The sequence below is a fragment of the Myotis daubentonii genome, chromosome 16, assembly GCF_963259705.1.
Source record: "Myotis daubentonii chromosome 16, mMyoDau2.1, whole genome shotgun sequence".
NCBI classification, from domain to species: domain Eukaryota; kingdom Metazoa; phylum Chordata; class Mammalia; order Chiroptera; family Vespertilionidae; genus Myotis; species Myotis daubentonii.
The window spans coordinates 38,212,799-38,235,808 of NC_081855.1; the positions used below are offsets into that span (position 1 = coordinate 38,212,799).

The window sequence follows — 23,010 nt, forward strand, 5'->3', positions numbered from 1 at the left end:
TTGGTAATGTCCTGTAGGATCTGTGCTACTGTGAATTGTTATACGGTTAGATTAAATGCATCTGAATGTAAAACAAAACCTGAAAAAACGTTGACATTGAATCAAGTTAATGTAAATAGGTATTTAGTTTAGATAAATCATTCTGCATCACATTTAGAATAGGTCATCTTTAGTTCCCTTGTTTCTTTTTATGTGATTTCTATACATTCTTTATTTGGAAATAAATTTATCTTGATGGTGAGGCCAAGGAAGAACCTTATACTGACTTTGTTCAGCATCCCTCAGGGACAAGGTTTGAAAAAGAGTAATTTCTGTAGCTGGTAACTACTGAAAAGTAGCCTAAATAGAAAGAGACTCTAAAAACTAATTGTATGGAAAGAATGAAGTAGTCTGGAAGCAGAGGATTAAAATGAATGCCAGAGATAAGGAATTTTAAGGGTTCTATTTTCAGGGCAAAAATGAACCTGAAAGGGGTTTATTTATGGAGTGAAGAAAATATTCTTGGATTAGAGAGTTGTGATGGTTGCATAACTTTACTAAAAGGCACTGAATTGTACACTTCAAGGTGATAGTTTATGGTATGTTAATTATATATACCAATATTGAAAAAATTATCTGACTGTGGGAGAAGTGGTAAGCCAGGTCTCTCTAGCATGGGGTAGGAACCCAATGAGGATAAGTAGAGCATCTGTGTGCAGGGTGGCAATGAGCAACAGTGAAATTTGTTACATGTAGGGGGACTAGATGAAGTAACTAAGGATAATGAGAGCCAGATTTGTCATTATTGGGGAACAGAGTTACAGCTTTGGAAAGGAGAAAAACTATAATTAACTGTATGGTATTTAATTAGAATTAGAGCATCACTGTGAATTTTAGGAGGGGTTGTATAAACAAACCCCTTTACTGTATGTTTATGTATGCATACATATATGTATGTATATGTATGAATATACTGACTTACTCAGTCCACTGAGTGGACTTGGAGGACAGTGACATCCTAATAGCAATGAACATACCTGATATTCTAAATACCTTTCTTCACTAAAAAGAACCAGAGCTTCTTGGGAAAAAGACTCATTCCAGGCAGGGACAGTACAAGATGAGCCTGGAACATCTTGTGCCAAAAAGCAAAGAAGTGCTCAGAAAATGACAGGGATATGACAAAGGTTACAGGGGCCAAATTGAAAGAGTTTACCCTGGCCTAATCTGGGGCAATCTGAGCAACAAAATAAATAATGGTAGTAACAGATTATAACCTCATTAAATAAGATAGGAATCTTTGAGTTTGGATGGATGGATGGATGGATGGATGGATGGATGGATGGATGGATGGATGGATGGATAAAAGAAAGTACACCATAGAAAGAGTAATTAATTTAGAAAAATCATTCTTTGGCAAGCATGGTGATAATTCAACCAAGAAAATTAATGGTTGCTAAAAGTAAAAGGCAAAATTTGTTGAGGAGAGATTCAGACTGATACTTGTACAACAGTGTCTATACTATCATCATTATTCATAAGATAGTATATTTTGAAACAACCCAAGTGTCCAACATCAGATGAATAGGTAAACTAAATGTGTTATATACACACAACGGAATATTATTCAGTTATAAAAAGGGGTGAAATATAAAAAGTGAAATTCTGATACATGCTAAAACATAAACCTTGAAAACATTACGCAAAGTGAAATAAGCTAGACGTAAAAGTACTAATACTGTTTGATTGTATTCATATGAGATACCTAGAATACGCAAATTCACAGAGACAGAAAGTAGAAGAGAGGATACTAGATACTAGTAAGGGGAGAAATTGGGAGTTATTATTTAATGGTTACAGAGTTTCTTTGGGGGAAGATTAAAAAATTCTGGAAATGGACAGTGGAAAAAGTTGCACAACATTATCAAAGTACTTAATGCCACTGAATTTTATACTTAAACAGTTAAAATGACAAATGTGTTTATCACAAAAAAAAATTTTTTTTAATTTGAGAGTTTGTTGAAGAAGGGAATATTTACATAGTCTCAAAGTATCCCCCTGAAAAATAGTTATTCACTACAAAGAGAAAAAGTGTAATTTTGGAGTAGAGAAATCTGACAGACACTACCATAACTAAGCAATCAAAGTTAACACAGCAGTGCTTTTGTCAAATCATGAGGTAACATAAGATAAACTCAAATTGAGAGGCATTGTGCAAAACAGCTGGCCTGTAATCTTCAAAAGTGTCAAGGTCATGAAAGTTAAGACTGAGAAACTGTTCCAGATCAAAAGAAAGAAAAGAGAACTGAAAACTAAATGCACTGATTAATCCTAAATTGTTGGCTCCTTTTGCTAGAAAGGACATTACTGGGACAAATGTGAAAATTTAAATGGGGTCTGTGCATGAGATCATAATAATGTAAAATGTTAGTTTCCTGATTTCTGTGCTGGTACTGTAGTTATGTAAGAGAATGTCTTTGTTTATAGGAAATACATAGTATCTGGGGATGATGGGACATCATGTCAGTACTTTCAAATGGTTAAGGAAAAAATATTCTTTGTATTATCTTGAAACTTTTTTTGTAAGTTTGAACTGATTTAATTTAAAAATTAAGAATAGTTACACAAACTCTAAAGAAAAAAAAAAGCCTGAATAAGGGTGGTGATTATGGCCAGGAACTAGATCCCACGATGAGGACTGTATTAGAAGGCTAACTGCCAAAGAAATGGGAAACTTTTTCTATTCAGAAAGTTACAAAAACATTCTCTCAAAGTCGTTTTAAGTAAATAAATAGAGGATAATCTGAGTACAGTATATCAGTTATGATATGTAAATGTGGGAAAACCAGGTTCTTAGGGACCCTGTTATTTTGGATTTACAATGTGAAAACAAAGGAAATGACCAAGCTAAATGTAATAATAGTTGTAGAAATAGGCCATTTTATTTTGATAGATTCATGTTTCGATGTCTTCCTGTTTTAGGTGATGCTGAACAGGAACTTGGTCCCCCTCCATCTGTAGATGAGGCAGCAAACACACTCATGACTCGTCTGGGTTTCCTCCTTGGAGAGAAAGTCACAGAAGTTCAGCCAGGTGACCAATACAACATGGAAGTAGAAGATGAAAATCAGGTAAACTGCTTGTCACTAATTCTGTGAAATATGGGCTGAATCAACCTGTTATACCAGGAAAGGGCAAATTTCACAGGTGTGTGTGTGTGTGTGTGTGTGTGTGTGTGTGTGTGTGTGTGTGTGTGTGTGTGTGTGTTGAGAGGAATAATCCCAATTGTTGAATGCTTTTTGAAGCCTGAAGATATAACTTAATTTTCCATAATCACTCTATCTGTTCTGTTTATAAAACATCTTTAAGTTTCATTTTTAGCTTTCAAAAGTCATATTAAGGTTTTGATTCATTTATTGGATGAATGAGAAAAAGAATGGGTAAATAAGCCAATAAGTAAAATTTATATATATATTTAAGCTTCCTTACAACCCAATGTAGTAGAGTCCATTTATATTAACTTTTAGATATAAAAAAATGGAAACACACTGTCAGAAAGTGGTATAATAATATTTAAATCCAGTCAGTCTGTTAAGAACCATACTATTCTAGTGTAATATGAAATAATAACACCTGACAGGATTGTTGTTAGGATCAAGTTAAATCATAAATATTAAAATACTTTGTAAGCTATAAAATGCCATATAAATAAAGGGTATAAAATAATATGCAATATAATTAGTATATAAATATATAAGCTATATTATATGTAAAAAAATAAGCTACTTCATAGCTTTCATACTTTCATTTTCAGATTTCTTAAATGAGGGAAATAATATGTCTTATACTTAGTTAATAAAGGAGTAAATGAAATAATATATTAAAATTTTAAAAAACTGTATAGCATTAAACAAAGGTAAAGTATCTATCTATCTATCTATATATATATAAAAGCCTAAGTGACCGGCCAACTGGCCGACCAGCCGACCGGCCCGTAGCTATGACATGCATTGACCACCAGGGGCAGACGCTCAACACAGGAGCAGAAACCACAGGCATGGAAACATGGAACAAACTGATGAATCTCAGAGGGAAGTGGGGAAGGGGGGACGGGGGAGGGCAGGAAGAGATTAACCAAAGATCTTATATGCATACTAGAGGCCTGGTGCATGGATTCCAGTGGGGAATTTAATACAAGGGATTGCATCTAGAAATATTTTAGGGTGAGTCAAAGAGCTTTAATATTTTCATATCTAGTAATCAACACCTTTTCCAATCAAATATTAAATGTAAATCTTCATTTCAGCAGAGAGAATATGAAGACTATTTAAAGAAGTTGAAAAGCTTCTTTTAAAATTAAGAATTAAAGATGTGAAATTTATCATCAGTTTTCTTTCATGTGATTTTGTCACAACACACATTTTGAAAAGGATAGAATTTCTTTAGTGTTTGAAAAAAATAGTACTTTTATTCATTATGTTAGTAATTTATTTGAGTAGAAAGAGCTAAAGAAAAGTGAATTATTACTAAATTCAGTAAATCAGAATATATTACCACCAATCTTTTTTTGTGATTATTTTTATTCCTTCCCATCAGAATCTTAAAAAGGAGGTAACTTCAGGTGTAAGAATTACTCAGGATACAAAGAGATCTTAGTAATCAGTTTCTACAGAAAAATTAAGTTTTTAATTAAATTAATACTGTTTGATCTATTTTATTAGACTAACTTTTAGATTAAAGCATTTTCCCTGCATTCATTTATTGTTTCTGGGCAGCCACCTATGTTTCCAAAACACAATTATTTGCATTATGAACCTTTTTTTAATTTTTTCTCATTTGGAGATTTGTTTTTTCTATCCAAAGAAAAATTATGAACAAGACAAAAGTTCCAAGCTTTCAGAAGTTTTATTGATTGGAAACAGCAAGATCATCTTGTGCTTAATTTTAAAATGTTTTCCATTAATTCATGTTAATGATAAAGAACACTTGTTACTGGAAATTTTCTAGGCAGAAAAATTGGCCCCAGTCTCTGCTCATTTTAAGTTTAAGTATCACCTTAATTGTAGAATGCAGAATATCTTATCCTGGAAGGCAAAAACAAATAGAACCGCAAAAAATGTACAAGCTGCATGTAGATTTTCTTCTTCTTCTCATCAAAGATTATGTTTTACCATAAGATAATATTTTACTTTAACAGCTGATCAGTTTATCTTATTTTTCATTCCTATTTTTCAGACCTCAGCAATCACCCAGCGGATAAGCCCCTGTTCCACCTTGACTAGCAGCACTGCCTCGCCACCAGCTAGTAGCCCCTGCTCCACCCTCCCACCAGTCAGTACAAATGCAACAGCCAAGGACTGCAACTATGGGGCTGTCACTAGTCCAACTTCCACCCTCGAAAGCAGAGATAGTGGCATCATTGGTGAGTTGGTTTTTATGTTAATCATTTTATGTATTTTTTTTTAATAATTACACAAGCTTACAGTTTTCAAAAAAGCTGATATTTGTTATCCTTAACAAAACTCTCAACAAATTGAATCCAGGAATATATAAAAAGGATAATAGGGATGATATATAAAAAGGATAACTCATGACTAAGTGGAGGTGGGGGCCACTGGTATTTTGAGAAGCCTGATGGTGACTGCCCACTCTGATGGAGTTGACAGGGAGATGTTGCCATGGCACTGGGCTCCCTAATATCAGTGGGGATATGGAGATTGGTTGGCAGCACTTAATTCTCAGATGCACGGAGGACATATTTTGATAAAGAGCTGCAAGGCAGGAAGACAAGCAGGGTGTCTGTCTGTCTTTGTAATTCACCTTCTTTCCTTGTTACAATAAAGTCCAGAACTCCCATTTAAATTTCCAAAGAGAAAACTTCACTGAAAAGAAACATAGAAATTACCTCATGAACTTAAGTCTCTTCTTTTAACAATAGGAATATTTAAAATGAAAGAAGAGAATATGAACTAACATTTAAAAACTCTCCTGGGATGATATTCTTGTTTTATAATTATTGCTGAGATTTTTATAATCTAGATTTTAATGTATTTGAGCCCTTCCATATCTAAGGTTGATGAAAATTTTCCTGTTTATAATTCCTGTTTATAATTAATTGGTGATAAGACTCAATAAAGTTCTAGAAGCCTTTTAGGTTTTTGTTTGATTTCATTACGGGACTAGATAGGATTAGAGCTACAGTTCAAGGTACAAACAAAAAGGCCCTGTATTGCCTCCTTCTTAGGACAGATTCTTTCTCCTCTATTAGCTTCTTCTTAGGGACTGTTTTTTTTTTGTTTTGTTTTTTCTAATTCTTTGTTACATATAAAGGACCAGGAAATAAATTTAAATGCGGGAAAATATAAGATAAAAAGAGTATAAATATAAAGATCTTTTTGAGACCTCTGGAGCACTCCAGTAATTCATGAAAATTATATGGATTTCCTTTTGATGAAATTCTGGACATTTTAGCATTGATAGGCCTTCCTTGTTTGTCCTTTAGCACTGATGTAGGAATTTGATTTATTTAAATAGAGTTGTTAAGGTAAAAATAAGAGAGATAAGAGAAAATATGTGAGAGATATACGTTGGTTTCAATTATCTAAACTTCATGGTGTAAATGAAAAGATCATCAGTAACTTTTAAAAAATAATGTAACTAATAGTCATACTATCTAGTCTTGAATTTGAATAGTACTAACAGATTAATCTCCAGGGTTGTTGCTGTTGTTTTTAAACAATTCATTTTACTCTTTTTTTCTAGCTACGTTGACAAGCTATTCTGAAAATGTAGAACGCACAAAATATGTTGGGGAAAGCAGTAAAGAATTAGGATCTGGAGGAAATCTAAAACCTTGGCAATCTCAAAAATCCAGCATGGATTCCTGTTTATACCGAGTAGATGAAAATATGACAGCTTCCACCTATAGTCTGAATAAAATCCCAGAGAGGAATTTGGAAACAGTTTTATCACAATCAGTACAATCTATTCCTCTGTATCTTATGCCACGACCAAATTCAGTAGCAGGTAAGGTTTTCAAAATAATGACCATTTTACCGGTATATATATTGAAATGAAAATAAATTCTCTTATAGTATTTAAACTTCTCATTCATCTTCTTTGATTAAGCTGCTCTTTTGTGTTTGGGTAATATACATGTGTATATCTTTTTTAACTTGGGGGAAGGCTTGTGTTCCTCAAGAGGTTGATTGTTTAGTTCTCCCCAAAATACATAAAAACACACACAAAATCAGAAAAAGAATCTTATAAAGTACGTTGTTGAACTTCTAAAAACCATTTTTCTCACAGAAGTCTTTGAAGGGATTTCAGTTTGAGGTTTTAAAGTTTTAAAAAACATTAAATTAAATTAAATTGAAGTACATTTCAGTAGAGTTTGTATTATCAGAAATCATCCTCTAGTTTAAGGGAGTGGCAGAGAGGCAAGAATTCTATTTCCATATTCTAAGAGCTCACTGTTTCCACAATATCTGGCTATCTTATTATAAAAGAATTACCAGATGCCTACATTGCTAAAGAATAACTAATAAATACCACTAGCAGCCTCAGTCATAAAGGAATGGTTCCGAAGTTTAAATGGCTGGAATATAGAGCCATTATTCTTAAGCAGCTATTTAGAATTGATGTCCAAGGATATTTTTTCTACACCTAAGTTACTGTTTAATAATTCAGACCAGGAACTTTTGCAGAATAATTGGGAATTCTGGCATTTTAAAAATGTGTCATCATTTGAACGTTGTCCATACTATAAAATCACAGTCTGTCTTTTTCACTTCCCTGATGAATGATTGGATAGGATTATTTTACTGATACAAGATAATAAATTACTTACTGTAGTCAAGTTCTCTTAGTTCCCAGATATAATTATTTTTTATTTTTTTTAAATATATTTTATTGATTTTTTACAGAGAAGAAGGGAGAGGGATAGAGAGTTAGAAACATCGATGAGAGAGAAACATCGATCAGCTGCCTCCTGCACGCCCCCCAGTGGGGATATGCCTGCAACCAAGGTACATGCCCCTGACCGGAATCGAACCCGGGACCCTTGAGTCCGCAGGCCGACACTCTATCCACTGAGCCAAACTGGTTCGGCCCCAGATATAATTATTTATGCAGGTGATAGTGTAATGCTTCTTGCCTTTCCCAGTTCTTTTTCATTTTCATACCTTTTCTAAACCGTCACTCTTTGTTCCAACCTCTGGGAGACCATCAGCATCTGTCATCATGTGTCATGCGTCATTATGCGGACAGTGCCTCACCTGGCAGAACAGTAATTCAGAAGATTTTATTATTAACTTTTCAAGATTATTTGCTTTAATATGGTGATAGAATATTTTCTCTCCTAGGCCTTTTTTAAATATGTTGATCCTTACCCATGATGTTATATTAGAATCCTAGCATGCTATAACTTATGAGAAAGACATTGTGAAGTGAAAAGCCCAATAGTATCTATACAAATAAAAGTATATGTACACAAATTAAAGCATAAAGACATACACAAATGTTTATAGCAAATCTCTTTGTAATAGCCAAAAATTGTGAACAATGTCCATCAACAGGTGAATGGATAAACTAATTATAGTATATCTTTGCAATGGATACTACCCAGCAACAAAAAGAAATGAACTATTTATTTGTTTGTTTGGGGGCGGAGGGAATTTTTGTTGTTATTGTTGTTTTTTAGAGAGAGCGGAAGAAAAGGGGAGAGGCAGAGAGAAAGAAGCATCACTGTGAGAGAGACACACATCAGTTGGTTGCCTCCCACAGGTGCCCTTGTCTGGAATCGAACCCTTCAATCTACAGGCTGACGCTCTATCCACTGAGCCAAACTGGCTAGGGCATAAATGAACTATTGATACTATAACAACTAAAGAATCTCAAAATAATTATGTTTAGTGAAAGAAGCCAGATAGTTTTTACAGTACATAGTATATGATTCCATTTACATAAAAATCCTAGGAAATGCCAATATTCTAAGTAATATCTGCAAAATATCAGATCCTTCACGGTTCTTGACAATGAGTTACTACTATACCCATACCCAAAAAATTAAAAGGAATAGTGAGGATGTAATGCAATTGAAATTGTCAAGCATTGCTGGTGGGAGTATATTAATAAATTGATACTACCACTTTAAAAAGCTGCTTGGCAAAATTAATTAAAGACATATAAAGCTGTATATGCATGTTACCTAAAATCTAGCAATTTTACTCCTATATGGAATTCCCATCAAAAATAAGTTCTGATGTTCACCAAAAGACCAATAATAAGGATGTTTGTGTCTGTTTTATTCTTAATTCCCAAAAGTTGAAAATTCAACTGTCCATCAATAGTAGACTGGAAAATAAATTGTATACAACAATGAAAAAGAAGGTACTACTGTTACAGACAACATTATGGAATGTATGAAGTATGTATATTTATATAAAGTTCAGAAAAACAGACAAAACTATGGCACTTCTATAGTGATAGAACTAAAGTAGTGGTTACCTTTGATGGGAATATCAATTAAAGGAGCCTTCTGCTTGTATATTTTTATCTGAATGGTGGTTGCATGGGTGTGTCTGTTTGTGACGTGTGTGTGTATAAAAAATGTATTGAGCTATACACATAAGATTTACATAATTTATGTAAATCATACCTCAATTTAAAAAATATATATATATATTATATTTAAACTTCTTTCTAGAAGGATTTTCCCTTGGTTTTGGTTTAGAAATAGCAGTCTTAGGCAACATAACCAGAACTTTGAAGAAATAACTGTTTTTAGTGTATATTAACCTAGTAACTTCAAAAAATTAATACTTATTCATTTGTTGAAGTTATTAGGTACCCAAACTGGCCAGAAATTATTCCAATTTCCACCTTAGTTCAGTGGTAGCAGCAGTTTCTGTGAAATTTATTCTTTTTAAAATCCAGTATATTTAGCTATATTTTACACATAAAATTCACCCATATTGAGTAATTCACCTAACTCAGTAATTTTTCATATATTTACCAAGTTATGCAGCCTTCATCATGAATCAGTTTTAAAACATTTTTATTATCCCAGTAAGACTTGTCATGTCTATTTAATGTTAATTTCATTCCCATCCCGAACTACAGGCAACTACTAATCTACTTTCTATCTCTTTAGATTTACCTTTTCTGGACATTTTATATAAATGGAGTCATACAATATGTGGTCTCTTATGTCTGTTATAATGTTTTTGAGGTTGATCCATGTGTCAGAAGTTTGTTCCTTTTTATTGCAAATAGTATTCAGCTGATACAGCTATTATTACTACATTTTATCTGTCCATTCACCAGTTGATGAATATTTAGGTTTTTACAATTTTTGATTATTGTGAATAGTGCTGCTATAAACATTCATGTGTAATTCTTTGGGTGGACATATGTTCTTATTTCTCTTGGATAGATGCCTATGATGTATCATAGAGTAAATTTATGTTTAACTTTTTAAGAAACTGCCAAACTGTTTTCCGAAGTGGCTGCACCATTTTACATTTCCACCCACAGTATGGGGATTCCTGTTTTTCCACCTCTTCTCTACCATTTGTTACTGTCTTATCCCTTATAATAGCTTTTTGATTGGGTATGAAATGTTATCTTGTGGTTTTAATTTTCATTTTCTAATGACTAATGATGCTGAGCACATTTTATGTATTTATTAGCTATCATATATCTTCTTTAGTGAAATAGCTACTCAAACCTTTGCACATTTTTTATTGAGTTTTTTGTCTTCTTATTTATGTAATAATTTGTTGTAAATTCTGGATAAAAATTTTTATCAGATGTTTTTGCAAAATATTTTCTGCCTGTTGCTTATTTTTTCATTTCTTACTGATGTATTTTTGGATCACGGAAATTTTACTGTGCTTTTGTGAACTGTGTTTCTGCTATCATTGTTTCTTTATCTTTTTAATAGAAAGTATGCTGATTATATCAAGTATTATGAAACAGTGATTTTTTTTTCTTTGCTATTGGAGTTTGTTTTAATTCAAGTATTGGAAAATACTTCTTGTGCATACTTTAATTATTTTCTTCCCTCTTTTTTTCCCTTTCCTTTCCCCCTACATTAAAAAAAAAAAAAGAGTAGGGGGAATAATATTAGCCCAAACTATTACTCCTACAGACCTTCATTATTATTTTTATTTACCAATCACAATGGTCGTCCTATAACACTGGCCTTTCTGACTAAAAGAGATATTCATATTCTAAATAGTACTGATCATGCTTCTCCAAAGGAAAGGAAGGGTAAAAGCTAAATGCACCATCAGAAGGCAGTTAGTTCTGTCCTGGAGAATAGGAGTTTATACTGTCAGAGCAGCACGTATTGGCTACGTTGAACAAAATACTTCATCAGATAATTATTTCTTGTCAGTGTTGAATGTAATACAAACAGACCTACTATTGCCTGCAAGGCAAGTCATAAGTCAGGGAATAGTTTGTATTGGGTTTTCTGTGACTGAAAATCATGGTTTCAGTATCCTCACAAAGAGGCAGAAAAATGACTCAGTTCTTTTTAAAATTGAATGGATGATGGGTTGAAAATGTTTCCTGAATGCAGAGAAATAAAATTAATTGCATATGGAATTACTCTGCTAACTGTATAATGTATATAAATATTTGATAAGACCACCATCTCTGGTAGCTTAAATGATTAGCTATCTAAATCATCTTTTAAAATAAATTTTCTTAGCTCACGAGGGTCCTCTCTTCTCATTTTAGCTCTAGATATACATATTTTCCTTTACTTTCCAGTGTGTACACAGAAGTGGTTTCCCAAAACTGTGGGAAGATCAAATACTCAAATCTCCTTGGTTAACAGAAATAATTAAGGATCTTAACTATCATATGAGCTTGAAATAGAGAAGGAAAATACAGTATATTTATTAAATTGTTCCAAGCATATGCACAGCAGGGAAGGAGGGGTATGTGATGAAATGCCAATAATAAAAGGCCTTATTCAAATCCAGCTTTTAAATTTCTCTTTTAAAAAAACTTTATCTCAGTATGAGTAATATATTTATTTTAGTGGCTAAATAATGATGAATAATGATGTGAAAATACCATTTGCATCACTTTAAAAAGAAAAAACACACCTTGGGGAGTAGTTGTTTAAAGGATCCTTGCTGTGTTGCATACTGCTCTCCACTGGGGGAAGAGAAGCACCCTCTTTTTGCCTGAGTTTGTTGGCATTGTTATAGGGCCACATGGAGCAGGACCAGGAAATTGTCAAGGAATTATTTACAATCCTTGAGGCTGCTGCTGGATTGAACTCTAAAACCTAAAACTTTGTATTATTCCCTAAGTCCCTTGATTTTAAAAAGCATGGAAAGGACACGTGGCTTTCATAACACTTTGGCTTTTATAATACTTTTGCTTGTAGGGAATGGAGTCAGTGTATATGCAAATATTTATGTTGATGTATTTCTTTTTAAATTTTTCTGAGCTTTTAACTCAAAAATAGAAAAAGTCTATATAATGAAATTTTAAAAGCAATCATGTACTTTTTATTAACTATTACTAGTAAAACAAGTCTGGTTATTATAAGTATAAATATATTGGTCTATTAGATTTAACTGTATACTTTTAGAAACATAAAGACTCAAACAGGTAAAATCTTATAGTTAAATATACCAATTAAAAGCTCCACATACCACATATGAAGGAAGTGCTCTTTACTGAAAACAAGAGCTTTTAACTAAAATGACCGTCATTAAAGATGAGTTTTGGCAATAGTAAAGCTTGTGTTTTTTCTGGGGTAACTCAGTTTTCCAAATATAAATTTAGTTATATACCTTTAAATTAAAAGTCTTAAGTATGAGAAAATGAAAACTATGTGTTTTATTGTTTTCAAAATGTAAATCACTATTCCATATTTATTTTTAAACCTGTTGTATTAGAAGAAAATAGAGAACGCTTGTGGACTTGCGGTTGCATGGCAGAAATTATCAGAGAATAGGCTGTCTATGGTCATACATGATGTCTTAAAATGAAATTGGCAATGGATTGGAGGGATGTGGGAAGCAGGAAATGTTCACTTGCAACAGCTGTCCTCCATGCTTTGTGTGAAAATGAGGAGTCTATCAGGGAAACACACAGACAACAGAAGTCAGTTAAAATATAAACTTTCACCATCTACTTGTTAATGTTTGGAGCTGCACATTTTCCTAAGAACAGGATCTTAAGAATCAGGTAAATGCAAAAATGGGACTCCTGAGGGATTTAAATGAATCGAATCAGGAACTGTAATGAGGACTTTACAAAAAATCCAGATGGGCTTTTCAGGCCTTAGAACATTGGCTTAATGACTCTAAAGGTGTAAGGACCCAGAGTGGCTTCTTGCCCAGGCTGTTGCAAACAAAGTGTCTTTCCAGGTTCCTTTCTCAGATCAGCCAGAATGACAATTGTGCTGCTAAAATCTATTTGCAGTAGTGGCAACTGCTATAAGAATAAATAATTCAAACTGGTTTCAAATTCAATATAGAGTTGTCTCTGGAATGTTTTGTACTAAATGTTGTCTCTGGATTTTTTTTTTTTCTGCCCACTTATGTATTAAATCATTTTGAATTCTAAAAAGTATGTCAGTTAAATGTTCTATAAGTGAGTCAGCTGTTCTGATCTAATGAAATCTCAAAAATAATATGCTCCCTTTTTTTACTTCCTCTTCCTTCTCTGAAAACAGAGAAGGCTTTTTTGTTGTTGTTGTTGTTAATATATTTTATTGATTTTTTACAGAGAGGAAGGGAGAGAGATAGAGAGTTAGAAACATCGATGAGAGAGAAACACCGATCAGCTGCCTCCTGCACATCTCCCACTGGGGATGTGCCCGCAACCCAGGTACATGCCCTTGACCGGAATCGAACCCGGGACCCCTCAGTCCGCAAGCCGACGCTCTATCCACTGAGCCAAACCGGTCTCGGCCAGAGAAGGCTTTTTATTGACAGATTTTATGTGTTTACTTTTTAAAGCATTTTATTTTTATATGAAAGGTTTATTACAGATTTTTTTTCCCTGTTTCTTTATTTCCCTTAAACTTACCAAATTATCTCTTCTAAACACATTTGGAAAGTGTTCTTTAAGTGTTATAGTATTAATTTAACTTGGCAGGATTATCGTAAAATATTTGCCTATACAATTTTACAGTAAGAGTAGCATCATGAGATGGGAATGTATATGTCTATATAGATCTGTCATCAGTGTTTGTGTGGGATGATGTTGTACAAGGTGTTGTTGTTATGGCCACCTCCTTCATCTTTAGCTTTCAAATAACTGGATAAGACAAATCCTGATTTGTTACTCATTGATTATTTAAATGTAGCCAAAACACGAAGTATATGTTAAATACAATTGTTTAGGCATTAAAAAAGCATTTATTGAGCATTATTTTAACTTCTAAAAAGTATGTCAAAATACTAAGGATAAGGATAGAGCCAGTCAGATTTCTGTACCTAAGTAGGACTAGTCGGAATTGGTTCTATATTGAGCATTATATGCAGGGCACTCTGATTTACTCTAAACATACCAGGCATTATTTAACATATTGCATACCGCATAGAAATCTCTAAGACATACGCCAGGGCCCGCACATTTTGGGGCAAACTGCACATTATTTAAATCATCATAATGCACTTTAGGTGTTGTTTTTCAATAATTATAACATTTTTATTTACAAAAACAATTAAAGTTCCTAGTACTTTTTTAACGTATGGTACTGTGTAAAACATTTTCCTCTATGAAGAGGGACCAAACAAAATTTACATAAGTATCTAGATTCACTCCTTTTTCCATGGGCGTGAAAAACGAGAACACTCGTGAGCGGTCCTTAACAGATGGCGCGCGAAACACGAGAAAACTCCTGAGTGGTACGAAATGTGTTAAAGCACTTAAGAATCCTTAATAAGCAAAACAAAGATTGCCACCTTCATGGAGCTTACATTCTAGCCAGGGAAAGTTAAATACACATCCTATATAATAAAAGAGAAACATGTAAATTGACCATCCCTCTGCTACGCTCACCAGCCAATCAAGAGTGAGTATGTAAATTAACCCGACAAAGATGGCAGGTTAATTTGCATACATAGGTGCCAGGCAGAGAGCAGAGCAGGAGAGTCAGCAGAGAGTGAAGCGGCTTGGGGAACTTGGCTCCCCAAGCCACCAGACGGAAAGCAGAGAGGGAGAGCTGGCGGCTTGGAGGATTTGGCAGAGTGGGAGGCCGTGGGACAGAGGCAGAGCAGGAAGGGAAAACCAAGAGCACAGGGAGCACCAGGAATTCTGGGAAATAGTAGTTCTGGTGGCAGACAGATCTCCTAGACACTAGAGCAGCGGTTCTCAACCTGTGGGTCGCAGCCCCTTGGGGTCAAATGACCCTTTCACAGGGGTTGCCTAAGACCATCGGAAAACACATATATAATTACATATTGTTTTTGTGATTAATCACTATGCTTTAATTATGTTCAATTTGTAACAGTGAAATTGGGGGTTACCACAACATGAGGAACTGTATTAAAGCGTCGCGGCATTAGGAAGGTTGAGAACCACTGCACTAGAGCAAAGTGAGTCTGGAGCAAGTTACTGTTGCAGTGGGGGTGGAGGGAAAGCAAAGGTGAGAGACATAAGTAAAATCAGAGTGTCTAGGAAAAATTAAAGGGACGATATCCTAAAACTTCCAGGAAATTTCCACCAATGAAGCAAAGGGGGAAAAAAAAGCCTCTATTATTCTGTGAGCAACAAACCAAACTGGGTTGGGGGTCTCAGACAATTCATTCATATGATTGCAAAGACAGACAGAAACTCCCGAGAGCTCCCCTGAGGGCTCCCAGATTAGAGAGGGTGCAGGTCGGGCTGAGGGACCCACCCCAGGGCACGAATCTTTGTGCACCGGGCCCCTAGTAATAAATAATTTATATAGTATGATAGAAAGTGACATGTGTTTTAGAGAAAAGTTAAAAGAGAGATCGAGAGTACCTGAGTGCCCTGACCAATTTTGCTCAATGGCTAGAGCATAAGCCCAAGGACCAAAGGGTCAAGGGTTCGATTCAAGTTCAGGGGTGAGTGCAGGAGGCAACTAATTGATGTGTGTCTCTCTCACATTGATGTTTCTTTCTCTCCCCCACCCCCCACTCTCTCTAAAAATCAATGGGAAAAAGTATCTTCAAGTGAGGATTAACCACCCACAAATAAAGAGAGAGTATCTGAAGGGAGTACCTGAAGGAAGATTATATGAACACTAGTGGCCTGGTACACGGATTCATGCACATTGAAAGGAAATTAATTAGAAGAAATATTTTAATATAGATAGTCCCTCTTTCTCTATAATAGAAGTGTCAAATAAAAAAAAATAAAAAAATAGAAGTGTCAACCAAATTCACGATTGACAATGACAGATCGAAACACACATGTGCGATTGGCACCAGCAAGAGCTTTATATGTATCACTCATGTGCGAGTCAACTTAGCCTTTTATAGATATAGAATAAACTTGCTTAATTACACCTGCTTTCTGATGTAGCTAAACTTTTTCCAGCCCAGTGAAGCACCCCAACTTCTCTTTCAGGTAATTGTGAGCAGCACAGCAGTAAATATCAACATGAAGCAGATTATTATTATAGATCATGCAGGGAGAACAAAGGGTAAAATATTTAACTGCAGCAGTGTTTAACTATATTCTGTGCAGTGAGAAAACCTGAAGTCATTTTCAAGGCCCACCATTTCTTCTTTTCAGTCAGGTTAAGTTTCTAAACTTTCTAAGTCTCCGCTTTCCAGCTAATGAAAAGAAAATGGGATTCTACCGAGGCTCCTGTCTACCTATTCTAGAACTTCTGTGAGGATCAAATGAGATGAGGCACAGGAAAATGCTTCACAGATATTTGGTTAAAGTGTAAAATGTTTGCATCTAGCTAAAAAGGAAGTCATGTCCCTCGGGTAAAGAAACTGCAAGGAGGCTAGTCGCTAGGGAGAGGAAGCCGGGTGTTGCTGATGTCATTACCCAATGCCCACAGCAATTATTTCCAGGCTGGGCTGGGCTGTGGGCCGCATTTTGTGTCATGGGGTCTCAGCAGCGTTGGCTGCAGTTTGGTGGGCTATCGCTCCAGGGTGGTGGCGGGGCCTGTGTTCCATTTGGGGAAGACAAGTGTTGCTTTGTCAGTGCCAGGTCCATGGTGCTGTTTCTTTGTAAATGGCCAGTGCGTATCACGGCAGCTCCTGCATTGAGCTTCTGCCCCTTGGTAGTCAGTGTGCATCATAGCGACTGGTTGGACGGTTGGAGGGACACTTAGCATATTGGCCTTTTATATAGAGAGGCTAGAGGCCCGATGCACAAAATTCATGCCTGGGTAGGGTTCCTAGGCCTGGCTGGCAGTCAGGGCCGATCTTTGGGGCAACCGGCGGGGCAATCAGAGGGCCCTGCTGGCACCCGCCTTGGCTGGCCTGGGGCCTGCAGGCTGGGGGCAGCTCCTGCGTTGAGTGTCTGCCCCCTGGTGGTCAGTGCACATCATAGCAACCGGTTGTTCCACCTGCCATTCTGCTGTTCAGTTGATTTGCATATTAGGCTTTTATTAAATAGAATCGTTGGAGCCAAGCATATTACCATAGTGATGTCTGTTAAGCATAAAGCAGAGTAATGAGGAGGATAAGGATAGAGCCAGTCAGATTTCTAAATCTGAATAGGACTAGTCTGGAATTCAATTTTGTATTGAGCATTACATACTGGGCACTCTGATTTACTCTGAAAGGATAATGTTATCAGAGATGAATCAGATGTTGCCTTCTTGTCCTCAAGAACCTTCTATAATTTTTTTTATCCTCACCCAAGGATATGTTTTTCTTAATTGTCAGAGAAGCATTGATGTGAGAGAGAGAGAAATCGATAGGTTGCTATTCGCATGCACCCTGACTGGGGATGAAACCCAAAACCTAGGTATGTGTCCTGACTAGGAATTGAACCCACAACCTTTAGGTGTATGGTTTGACGTTCCAACCATCTGACCCATCTGGCCAGGGCAAGAACCTTTTAATAATAAGAGAAGACAGACATATAAACAACTAGCTGAATAACACAAGTTCTAATCAGCAATATTTGTACGTGGTTGCTGAAAGGGAGAAGCAATTAATCTGACTGAGGGATCAGTCAGAGAAGCAGAAAAAGTATTTGCCTGAGCAAATTTAGACAAGGAGTGAGATCCCATTTGACAAAGTATGACCAAGACTCTTTCTCAGAAAGTGGTTTGTAAATGGAAGAGATTCGAGTGACTCTGAGGGAGAGTACAACTATATACAGTTAGTAGAACAAAGAGACACAGCTAACAGAATTTCATGTCTCCTGACTCTCATGCTTTTAAATAAGGCATTTGAAGGGACAAGATTTTTGAAAATGGGTAAGCAGAAAGAAACTGAAAATAGCAGAAACTTAAAAAAGGAGAATAATGATTTAATGAAGAAAAAGTCAATAAAATTACTTTGGATTAATTTGATAAAGAAAATAGTAATAGACATCAAAAATATCTTAATTGCTAACATAAGATAAAGAATGAATATTTTAATAAACTTAGGTAAACATTAACCATATTTAACTGCAGTTCAGATTGAAGCAGTAGTTCTGCATTGACTGATTTCAGATCTGTAAGCCCTGAATAAGGACTTCAGAGCTGTTGCACTTGATATTCAGTGTCACTGCTTTTTTTTAGGTTCATTTTGCCCGTGAGTATTTGGATTTGTGAAAGAATGTACTATTCATACAGATCAGTAATTGCAATGTTTGTCTGTTTCTTTTAATGTCATCTGTCCAAAATTAAGGAATGTACTCATTCCAAAATATTTTACTGCATTTTTTGGTTTTGTTAAATAAATCAATAAAAAAATTGATGTTCATTTTCCTAGGAATTACTATAGTAAAGATTAATTTAGTAAAACGTAAGTTCACACTAAAATTTATATTTTATGAACGTTGCCTGGCCAATATGGCTCAGTGGTTGAGCATTGACCTATGAACCAGGAAGTCACTGTTCAGTTCTCAATCTGGGCACATGCCTGGATTGTGGGCTTAATCCCCAGTAAGGGATGTGCAGGAGGCACCCAATCAATGATTCTCTCTCATCATGATGTTTCTATCTCTCTTTCCCTCTCCCTTCCTCTCTGAAATCAATTAAAAATTTTTTTTTTAAGTTGCCAATAGCTCTTAATTGAATTTAAGAAGTTGAACATGTAGAAAGTCAGGCTGTGGCTAAAAGTCTTTGCCAGAGATTTTTTCTAATACAAAGAAATTTCAATGGATTATATAAATGTTTTTTAATTTAAATTTATACTCAAGGTATAGATCTCCCTTAGTTTAATCTTTAAAAGATTTGAAGAAGGATATAATACATAAAAAAGGATAGATTCAAGGCTTTTTTCTTGTAACAGCTTTTTGCTCCACTCCATGTTATATATTTCTATGTCATTCTGCCTACTATTAATGAAATAGACATTCTCATTCTTTTTATTAAAATATATCAAACCATTTTAATGTATTGGCACATAGTACCCTGCTAGGATCTTGCTTTAAAATTATATACTGTGCCATTAATATTCCCATAATGGTAACGAAATCACTCATCCGGCCGTTAAGGTTTACTTTAAATTTTGTTTTAATGTGCATAAAAGATTTCGCATTGTTATTGATCTTCTTTTTATGTTACTCTCCTGTTTATCAGATTTAAAAGTATGTTATGAGGACTTTCTTTATTTTTTAAAAAAAATGGGGGCTTTATTCTTTTGTTTCTACTGTGGAAAATATTCGAAGTGCAGAGATGTATTAGTCTGTGACATGCCAGGCATCATTACTTTGCATTAGCAAGGCCTAAGTTTGATTATTGCTATTCAAAGCCATAAATAACAGGGAGTTGAAGGAAAATGGCAAAGATGAATAAGAGATGGAAAATAAGCCTTTTAAGAAAGAATTAGATTTGTGTAGCTTTAAAAGGAGGAGGAGGAGGGTACAATGTAAATAACACTCACTGGATTGAGATGCTGGTTTCAAGGCCTGGTTCTACCAAAGGGACTCACTTTAGACAGGCCACTCTTACTGTCTCTTAATCTGTAAAATGAGGGGACTTGTTTAGATTGGAATCAACAGATTTTTTTACTAAAAGACCAGCTAGTATTTTAGGCTTTGCAAGCCAAGTGGCTTCTGCCACAACTACTCAATTCTGTTGTAAATGAATACTTAAACAGGCAAGGCTGTATATATTCCAATAACACTTGACTTACAAAGATAGGCAGCAAGCCAGATTTCATCCACTGGCCTTAATTTGCTGACCTCTAGACTGGATGACCTTTAAGATTTCTTTTACATCTGCATGCTGTGATAATTCTTTATTATAAACATCATAGAAAGGGATTGCTGGTCATTTATTTTCTATGATATACCAGTCAGAGGCTAGCCAGGAGACAGAAGCCACATAGGTATTTTAACAGAAAATTTGACATGAGAACAATTGTTAACTAGATTTTAAATCACTGAAAGGGTAATTTACTGAGGTATCAATGGATTTAGCAACTGCAGGAAGCAGCTACCACCTCTGAGCCTGTGAAACAGGAAAAGAGGTTGAGATGGTTAAACCGTAGAAGATTGGAGGAATGACCCCACAAAGTTAAAACTCATATCTCTGTGAACTGGCTCCTGCTCAACTGATGCTAATATTTCTGAGCTCCAAGGAAGGTTCTGTGCAGACGGAACCTCTGAGGGCTCCCTTTAATGGATAAAGAGCCAAAAAAAGAAAGTAGACTTTAGGTAAAGCAGGAGGGATTGTATTAAACATAAGAACTAATTCATAGATACAGTGGGAATGGTGTAAGAGTCATTGTCCCCAGTGTTTTTCAATAAAAGTTTAGATAGTTATCTACTCTAGATAGTTTTAATTTCAGAATGCTGAGAGCCAGATTATCTTTATTCCTCTGATACTCTCTTCCTGCCTCGGGTGAGTAATGTGGCATTGACTTCCCTTTCTTGGTGTAAGTTCCCTAGACTAGTTTTCAAAGACCTTTATTTTTTTATAGAAACTGTATCATAACTTGGTAAGTCTTTTGTCTGAGTTCCCAACAGACCTAGGTAACCAAGACAATTACAGTAATTGAAGGATGAGGGGGAATATTTATCTCTTGCACTTGTTCTATTTTTTTCTCTTCCTTCTCTCTTGTTTTCTCTGTTTTTTTTTTCTCTCTTAGCTCATAGAGCTCTGTGTAAATTTTTTTGTGCCACTGTTCATAATTCACCTTATGTTATCGTTGTTTGTGTCTTATTTTGATTGGGGATATAGACAATAATACTTCATTGGATCTCAGAAGCCAAGAAGTGATTTCACTTTGCTTCTTCTCACCCATTCAAAACAGTTGGTTAATTGCTATTCAAAGCCATAAATAACAGGGAGTTGAAGGAAAATGGCAAAGATGAATAAGAGATGGAAAATAAGCCTTTATCAGAGGTAAACTGGCAACTAAGCCAAGGAGGGCACTAAGAACAGTGCCTGGCATATGGTAGGTTCTCAGTAAATAACTGTCATTGAATGACTGAACCTACCCCTGGCACAGATCTTACATAGCAACAAATTGAATTAATGGTTTAATTAAAAATTTATAAGCTCTAAATAACTGTTTGAGAGTTTTTCCCCTTTTTGTTAAAAACTATTCTATCTCAGTGCTTTCTGGTTCTTGGTTTCTTCATTTTTTGCATCATTTTAAGTGGACCCAACAGCTCTCAATACTCGGCAGTGTCAATCCCATTTACTTTCTCTTTTGTGGCTGTGTTAGGAGTTAAAGGATTTATACGTGGAATGGGAGGACCTTAATACTTGATTGTCTTGAGATAGCAACAGAATGTTTTTGGAATTCATGGATATTGGCAGTTTCCTAAATACTATTTGGCAGTTCTCTATCCATTGTCTCAGGTTCCCACCTTTCCAGTACCTACACACACACACACACACACACACACACACACAAATTGGTTTCATATTTGATTCTTTTTTTAAAATATATTTTTATTGATATCGGAGAGGACGGGAGAGGGAGATAGAGATAGAAACATCAATGATGAAAGAGAATCATTGATCGGCTGCCTCCTGCACACCCCCTTCTGGGGATCAGGCTGCAACCCTAGCATGTGCCCTTGACTGGAATCGAACCCGGGACCCTCCCGTCCGCAGGCCAACACTCTATCCACTGAGCCAAACCAGCTAGGGACATATTTAATTATCATGAAAGAAAAGTGTGGAAAATAAAATGTCATGTTTTTCTTATAACTCAATATAATTTGAAACAAGGTTTCTTGATTGATGATGTTTATATCTTATTCTGTAATGGGATTTGTGACCTCAAAAGAAACAAAAACTAATAATCTTTGTTATCAGGTACTAAGGTTTGCCAGCTTGTTGCTAGTATTCTCCATAAGCTCAAGCAGTTGATAGTGATGAAGGAGCTGAAGACAACTGTTGACATGTTTCCCTGGCCCATATTCTAAACATTGATGAGGATTTTGAATTCAGCAAACAGTTGGTAAATGTATCTGCTGGAGTAAGCTCTGATTCCAACGTTTGGGAGATACAGACTAACTGAAAGTAAGTTTTTAAAACTTAAGTATTCTGACTAAACTCTTCTGTCTTGTCAGCCACAAGTTCTGCCCACTTGGAGGACCTTGCTTACCTGGATGAGCAGAGACATACACCTTTGAGAACTTCTCTTCGAATGCCAAGACAGAGCATGGGTGGTGTTCGCACACAACAGGATTTAAGAGGTTAGAACCACAGGATTACTTTATCTGGGGATGCTCATGGGAAAATGGAAATGGACAATAGGCAAAAAGTTCCTTTGTTGCCAATTTCTACACTTATTTAAAACTATCTTAAGAAGTGAACATATCACCATAGAAGAGAAATACAAATACATTGCACAACGGAATTGTAATTACCTACTTATAGAAGTGTTGGCATTGATTCCTTGAAATTCTGAAAGGGCTGGTAGTGATGAGGGAAATAAT

General features: G+C 35.4%; 1 protein-coding gene across 8 annotated transcripts in view; it reads left to right on the plus strand.

Annotated features, from left to right (window-relative positions):
• TANC2 (tetratricopeptide repeat, ankyrin repeat and coiled-coil containing 2) overlaps window positions 1-23,010 on the plus strand; it is a 281,996-nt gene that overhangs the window by 153,625 nt on the left and 105,361 nt on the right. For all 8 annotated transcript variants that reach the window (XM_059669888.1, XM_059669889.1, XM_059669893.1 and 5 more), the window contains 4 exons: window positions 2,962-3,110; window positions 5,215-5,401; window positions 6,742-7,005; window positions 22,642-22,767. In XM_059669888.1, coding sequence (XP_059525871.1) covers window positions 2,962-3,110; window positions 5,215-5,401; window positions 6,742-7,005; window positions 22,642-22,767 — 726 coding nt within the window. The remainder of the gene's footprint in view (window positions 1-2,961; window positions 3,111-5,214; window positions 5,402-6,741; window positions 7,006-22,641; window positions 22,768-23,010) is intronic.